This window comes from Piliocolobus tephrosceles, chromosome 14 (genome assembly GCF_002776525.5).
Source record: "Piliocolobus tephrosceles isolate RC106 chromosome 14, ASM277652v3, whole genome shotgun sequence".
Taxonomy (NCBI): Eukaryota; Metazoa; Chordata; class Mammalia; order Primates; family Cercopithecidae; genus Piliocolobus; species Piliocolobus tephrosceles.
In genome coordinates this window covers 9,722,734-9,730,085 of record NC_045447.1, presented here as the reverse complement: position 1 = coordinate 9,730,085, position 7,352 = coordinate 9,722,734, and the positions used below count along the sequence as shown (strand labels likewise).

Sequence of the window (7,352 nt, the reverse complement as noted above, 5' to 3'; positions counted from 1 at the left end):
TTTTTTCTTTTTGAGACGGAGTCTCAGAGTCTCGCTCTGTCGCCCAGGCTGGAGTGTAATGGCAGGATCTCGGCTCACTGCAACCGCTTACCGGATACAAGCGATTCTCCTGCCTCAGCCTCCTGAGTAGCTGGGATTACAGGCGCCCGCCACCACGCCAGGCTAATTTTTGTATTTTTAGTCGAGACGGGGTTTCACCATGTTGGCCAGGGTGGTCTTGAACTCCTGACCTCGTGATTCGTCCGCCTCGGCCTCCCAAACTGCTGGGATTACAGGCGTGAGCCACTGCGCCTGGCCTAGTATACGTTCTTGTAATGACTAATATCTCCTCTGGGCCACCCACTCCGAGGAGAAGGGCAATTTTGGATTAGCCCACATTACACTAACAACATGCGAGACAAAGAGAGACTTGAGGGGCTTGGTCGAGGAGGCCCTGCGCGTTAGAGGCGGGAGCTAGGTTGTGGAGGGGCTCAAAATTAGAGGCGGCGGCCAGCTCTAAGGGCTGAACCCGGCTGGGCGACCCGGCGACCTTCAGGGGGCGCTGTCCCCCCCATCCCAGTCCCCAACTGGCCGGCTCCTGCCGGCGTGCGGCGGGGAAGGCCAGAGGACTGGGCGCAGGCGATGAACCTCCCGCGCGTCCAACCCGGGGGTGCGGCGAGGTCACGCCCAGCGGGAACTGCGGACGCCGAAGCCCGGGTGCTGGACCCGGAATCCTGTGGAATTTTGGATCCGAGGGAGGCGCTGGAGCGCGGGACCTCGGGCGTGGGGTCCGGGGCGCTGGACCGGCGCGGACAGGAGGCGGTGCTGGCCCCGCGGGCCAGCGGGTCTCGGGAGGGGGCGCCCGATCCCGCGTCTCCGGCGCCGCTTCCCGGGAAGTTTCAAGTTTGAAAGTCCTGGCGGAGGGGCTGCGGCTTCCGGGACCGGAGTGGCGGAGAGGAGGGCCCCAAGCGGCCGGAGCGGCGCCATGGACGAGGGGGCGCCGCGGCAGGTGAACGGCGCTGTAGGGGCCCGCGGGGCTGGTGGGGTGCGGGTAAGCCTCGGTCATCGCCCCGGAGCCCCGAACCGAGGCCACGTCCCCCAACCCGCCCCTCACCCGCGCCCCTTCCCTGCCCTTTCCCTGGCCCCGGCCCCGCGACGCCCTTGCAGAGCAGACCTGAGCTCCGGGTTCGGTCGTTCCTGGACCCTGCAGCGTCTCCAAATTAGCCCCCGGCTGAGCCGGAGCTTGTACCTCAACCAGCCCGTGAGCGAGGACGGCTGAGTCCGCAGTGTGCGCCACGAGGGTGGTCCCCAGAGTGTCCTTAAGTCGGTTCTCCGCGGTGGGGCTCCAAGGCCAACTGGAATTAGCCGGGATAGAAAGGGGGACCACATGGGCCTGGGGGGATTAGAATGTGCGCGCAGCGCGGGGCGCAGTCTGTGCGCGCTTGGCAGTGGCGGGAGTCCCTCTCGCAGCGCACGAGGCGCGAGGGGAGCGTGGATGAGAGGGGAGCGGCCTCCCCCGCCCCGGGGCGGGAACCTTTCGGTACGTATAGTGGGTTCTAGAACGTGGAGGGGGCCGCGTTTCCTGCCAGAGCTGGCAGTAGGTGCTGGTGCGCGTGGGCCCGAAGGACCGAGGCCGTGTCTGTCTGCTACTGGGGAGGGAGAAGTAGTGTCCTGCCCCGGAGCCAGTGGTGGGGAGGGGGGCATTTGCGGACAGGAGTGCGTCCCCGCAAAGAGCAGAAAGGAGGTGGTGTGTGTGTGTCCATGTTGGAGTTCCAACCCGGGGCAGACAGGACCATGGGGGTGTTTGGGGGTTCGTGTAGACTCCTTGAGTGCCCAAGCCAGTTGCTTAAGCCGCCTTCAGGATTGGGGCTTGGTCTGCCCCTTCCCACCCCCTTCCTCTGGAGGTCCCTCCGCCTGTTCCAGACGTAGCTTGTACACATTTTCCGATTTCCTGCGGGGCTCCGCCCTGCAGCGGCAGCTGGGTGACTCAGGACCCTGGTGGCCGGGCCCCCAGCTCCATGGGACCTTTGTTTGCTCCGGTCTTTGGCTCTGGCCCTGTGGTCTAGGGCGGTCAGAGGATTTCCTGAGCCTCGCCCTTGCCCTCTGACAGCTGGGCCAGCAGGCCCCCGCGGAGGTCTGGGGCAGGAGGAGGGGGGGTGGTCCCTGAGTCTGGGGTTGCGGCCCCTTCCACTGGGCTCAGGAGAAGATGGAACACAGAGAGGTAAGATGGGGTCCCTGCAAGAACCCGTGTTGCGGGGCATCGTGGGTTACCCTGGCCTGAGGTCACCTTTGGCACCGGTTGGTTTGAAATGCTGGCGGCGGGAAAGGAGGTGTTCCTGTTCCTGGCTGCAACCTGGGTGAAGCCGTGAGAGAGCTTTCTACTTCCTCCCAGGAGCTGAGCAGTGGGTGGGCACCTGGAGAGCTCCCCAGTCCCTCTCTGTGCCTCTGCTTTGCTACCTGTGGCATTGGGACATTAGGGGAACAAGCCCTGGCTCCCAGGCCCCTGGCTGCCTTCTCATGTGGCTTTGTGTGAACCCCTACTCGGCGCTGAGCTTTTCTGGCTCCTGGACTCCGCTTTGGATCCCAGACGTAGAGCAGCCTGATTACCCGGGGCTGCCAGGGACAGCTGGGGCCTGAGAGATGGTGGTCTCTCCTCTGTGTCTTGGCTGTGGGCAAGTCACTTCACCTCTCTGGGCCTCAGGTTCCTCACTAGAAAACAGAGGTAATAGCCCATGCGTGGTGGTTCACACCTGTAATGCCAGCACTTTGGGAGGCTGAGGCGGGCAGATCACCTGAGGTTGGGAGTTCGAGACCAGCCTGACCAACATGGAGAAACCCCGTCTCTACTAAAAATACAAAGTTAGCCAGGGGTGGTGGCGTGTGCATGAAATCCTAGCTGCTCAGGAGGCTGAGGCAGGAGAATCGCTTGAACCCAGGAGGCAGAGGTTGTGGTGAACCGAGATGGTGCCACCGCACTCCATCCTGGGCAACAAGAACAAAACTCTGTCTCAAAAAAAGAAAAGAAAAGAAAATGGGGGTAATGACCGCTGCTACCGGGTGGGGTTGCTGGGAGGAGTGATGTGGTAATCTATACAAAGCTCTTAGAATAGAACCTGGCACCCGTTTACCGTGTGAACTATCCCCCCTGCCCCACCCTTCTCTAACGGGCAGAGAACAGGAGCTTGGCCTAGATGAGTGGCCTCGGAGTTTCCATCTGGCTCAGGCCTGAGCTCTAAAGGGAGAGAGGCTTCCCAAACCCTGTGCTTGTCAGTCCTGGGTGCCGTCCCTTCCTCCGCCTCCATCTGCAGTGAGCAGAGGCTGCTGGTGGCCACTGCACCCCATGATTGCTTTCCACCCTCTGCTTTCCACCGGCCCTGCAGCCTGGGCCCAGCCAGTGGCCCCCGGAGGATGAGAAAGAGGCGATCCGGCGGGCCATCCAGAAGGAGCTGAAGATCAAGGAGGGGGTGGAGAACCTGCGGCGCGTGGCCACAGACCGGCGCCACTTGGGCCATGTGCAGCAGCTGCTGCAGTCCTCCAACCGCCGCCTGGAGCAGCTGCATGGAGAGCTGAGGGAGCTGCATGCCCGAATCCTGCTGCCCGGCCCTGGGCCTGACCCGGCTGGTGAGTGAGGAGCTGAGACCCCTCTGGACAGAAGGCTCCAGGCCGATCTGGCCCCTGGCCTTGGCCCTGGCCACTGTGGCGAGACCACCTCATTTCCTGCCCATAGATCAGTCGGGGAAGGAGGAGAGGCCACAGTGGGGGTATCCGCTCTGAGTGAGGGACTTCGGTGCTCCATACCCCTGTGCACAGAGCCTGTGGCCTCAGGACCCCGGCCGTGGGCAGAGCAGCTCAGGGCTCGGCACCTAGAGGCTCTCCGGAGGCAGCTGCATGTGGAGCTGAAGGTGAAGCAGGGAGCTGAGAACATGACCCACACGTGTGCCAGTGGCACCCCCAAGGTAAGGCCCCACAGTTTGATGGCAGGGGCACCCTGGCCCCTGGTCCGACAGGGAAATGCAGCTCAGCCATTAAGCCCATAAGGAGACACCTTCCCAGCCTGCAGTCTGATGGGGAAAATATGGCCTCAAAGCCCAGCTGGGTGAGGAAGGCGTGGCTGTAGCCCCTAGTGTGACAGAGAAGGCCTTGCCCTGGTCTAATGGGATCCTAGCTCAGCCCCAGTCCCAGCTTCCAGCATGATGTCAGGAACTGGGCCTCAGTATTTGACCAGCAGGCTTGGCTGTGGCCCTGATATGATGAGGGAGGCAGGACCTTAGCCTTAATCTAATGGGGGAGGCTTAGCTTAGCCCCTGCCCTGATCTAGTGGGAAAGGCATAGCTTAGCACCAGCCCTGATCTAATGGGAGAGGCTTAGCCCCTGCCCTGATCTGATGGGGGAGGCTTAGCTCAGCCCCTGCCCTGATCTGATGGGGGAGGCTTAGCTTAGCCCCTGCCCTGATCTAATGGGGAAGAGTTAGCACCAGCCCTGATCTGATGGGAGAGGCATGACCCCATCCCTGATACAAAAGGGGAAGCTTGACCCCAGCCCTTGTTGGTTTGATGAAAAAGGCTCCCCTGACCCACCAACTAGTCCAACAAAGGAGGTTTGACTCTAGTGTTTGGCCTACTGAGCGAGGTTTGACTTTAAGCTATGGCCCAGGCCTGCTCTGATGGGCTTGTGCCACGGCTCCATAGGAGAGGAAGCTCCTGGCAGCTGCCCAGCAGATGCTGCGGGACAGCCAGCTGAAGGTGGCCCTGCTGCGGATGAAGATCAGCAGCCTGGAGGCCAGTGGGTCCCCAGAGCCAGGTGAGGCCTTGAGATACAGGGAGGGCGGAGCAGGGCAGAGCAGGGCCTGAGAGCTGCCCTCCTTCCCACAGGGCCTGAGCTGCTGGCGGAGGAGCTACAGCATCGACTGCACGTTGAGGCATCCGTGGCCGAGGGCGCCAAGAACGTGGTGAAACTGCTCAGTAGCCGGAGAACACAGGACCGCAAGGCGCTGGCCGAGGTCAGGTCCCAGCCCTGGCCCTCTCCTAAGGCCGGCTTCTTCCCATACCACCCTCTGCAGGGGCGTGAAGGGAGGGTGGCCGTGTAGAAGGAGGATTTCTCTGTCGAGACTTCATGCGGAAGGTGACTCCGGGTGACCTGGGCTGCTGCCCCCTGCCATATAACCCATAAACCTGGCTCTACCTTGTCCCCTCTGCAGGCCCAGGCCCAGCTACAGGAGTCCTCCCAGAAACTGGACCTCCTGCGGCTGGCCTTGGAGCAGCTGCTGGAGCAGCTCCCTCCTGCCCACCCTTTGCGCAGCAGAGTGGCCCGAGAGCTGCGAACTGCAGTGCCTGGATACCCCCAGCCTTCAGGGACACCTGTGAAGCCCACCGCCCTGACAGGTAGCCAGAAGTTCCTCCCACTTCCGAGCTCTCTTTCTTTTTTGGGGGAGACCCGGAAGCACAAATAACTTTGGGGAAGAGTTCAAGAGTTTCAGTCCTGCCCCACCACCCACTAGCAGCGTGACCTTGGGAAACTGACATTCCTTCTTCAAACCTCAGTTTATCCATCTGTAAAATGGGGATGATATAGCACCTACCTCATAGGGTTACTGTGTTGCACGTGATGTGCTAAGCACAGTGCCTAGCAGAGTCAGCACTCAGACAGTGTAGCTTGTATTTACATAAATAAGCAGAATAGTGCTTAAAGCACTGGTGTCAGGAAGCTCGCAGCCCTGCAAAGCTTGATACCCAGCACTGGGCAGCTTGGACTCTTAGAAAGTTTTCTAGGCTGGGCGCGGTGGCTTACACCGGTAATTCCAGCACTTTGGGAGGCCAAGGTGGGTGGATCATGAGGTCAGGAGTTCAAGACCAGCCTGGCCAAGATGGTGAAACACTGTCTCTACTAAAAATACAAAAATTAGCCAAATGTGGTGGTGGGCTCCTGTGATCCTGGCTGCTTGGGAGGCTGAGGCAGAGAATTGCTTGAACCCCAGAGGCAGAGGTTGCAGTGAGCTGAGAATGCGCCACTGCACTCCAGCCTGGGCGACAGGGCATGCCCTGTCGTGAAGCTCCATCTCCCAGGTTCACACCATTCTCTAGCCTCAGCCTCCCGTGTAGCTGGGACTACAGGCGCCCGCCACCATGCCCGGCTAATTTTTTGTTTTTTTATTTTAGTAGAGACGGGATTTCACCGTGTTAGCCAGGATGGTCTCTATCACCTGACCTTGTGATCTGCCCGCCTCTGCCTCCCGAAGTTCTGGGACAGGCGTGAGCCACCGCGCCTGGCCAAAAAAATTAATTTTCTTATCTTGTACCGAGATCTGTCTCCTTGTAGCAGCAGCCAAATTGTAATCAGCAAATAATCTGAGAGCATGGGCTTTGAAGCTGTATCCCACCGAGATACAGTGCGAGCTGGAAAGGTCAGCGCCTACCTGCACAGAGCACTGCTACAGGGCCGACTGACCCCATTCCATTGTGAGCAGAGCTGAGAAGAGGAAACGCAGGCTCTGGATGGAGCCCTCTCACCTGGCCTTGGGGAATCCAGGAATGTTTTCTTTTCTTTTTTTTGAGATGGAGTCTCGCACTGTCACCCAGACTGGAGTGCAGTGGTGTGATATCAGCTCACTGCAACCTCCGCCTCCTGGGTTCCAGCAATTCTCCTGCCTCAACTTCCCAAGTAGCTGGGATTACAGGCCCGCGCCACCATGTCTGGCTAATTTTTGTATTATTAGTGGAGACAGAGTTTCACCATGTTGGCCAGGCTGGTCTCGAACTCCTGACCTCCTGTGATCCACCTGCCTTGGCCTCCCAAAGTGCTAGGATTACAGGTGTGAGCCATCACACCTGGCCCAAGGAGTGTTTTCTAGAGGAGGTGGTGTCTTGGCCTTGAAGGACTTACACAGGAGTACTTATGGCCAAGTAGACAAGTTCAGAAATGCAGAAGAAATAGCTTGTTAAAAGGCCTAGAATTCAACTACTCAAGGCCACCCCATATCCTGTCTCCTGGCTAAACACCCCAGTTACTTGAGTTGTCCTTTTTTTTTTGAGACAGAGTTTTGCTCTTATTGCCCAGGCTGGAGTGCAGTGGCGTGATCTTGGCTCACCACAACCTCTGCCTCCCAGGTTCAAGCGATTCTCCTGCCTCAGCCTCTCAAAATGCTGGGATTACAGGCATGTGCCACCACGCCTGGCTAATTTTTTATATTTTTAGTAGAGATGGGATTTCTCCATGTTGGTCAGTCTGGTCTCGAACTTCTGACCTCAGGTGATCCTCCACCCGCCTCAACCTCCCAATGTGCTGGGATTACAGGCGTGAGCCACCTCGCCCACCCTCTTTTTTTTCTTTTTTTTTTTTTGAGACAGAGTCTTACTTTGTCACCCAGGCTGGAGTGC

General features: G+C 59.4%; 1 protein-coding gene across 1 annotated transcript in view; it reads left to right on the top strand.

Annotated features, from left to right (window-relative positions):
• The first annotated feature begins 558 nt into the window (after window positions 1-558).
• Window positions 559-7,352, top strand: part of PKN3 (protein kinase N3) — a 19,686-nt gene continuing 12,892 nt past the window's right edge. The window contains exons 1-6 of the mRNA XM_031934111.1: window positions 559-988; window positions 3,360-3,600; window positions 3,790-3,935; window positions 4,668-4,779; window positions 4,851-4,978; window positions 5,177-5,370. Of these exons, the coding sequence (XP_031789971.1) occupies window positions 965-988; window positions 3,360-3,600; window positions 3,790-3,935; window positions 4,668-4,779; window positions 4,851-4,978; window positions 5,177-5,370 (845 nt within the window). The 5' untranslated portion in view covers window positions 559-964. The remainder of the gene's footprint in view (window positions 989-3,359; window positions 3,601-3,789; window positions 3,936-4,667; window positions 4,780-4,850; window positions 4,979-5,176; window positions 5,371-7,352) is intronic.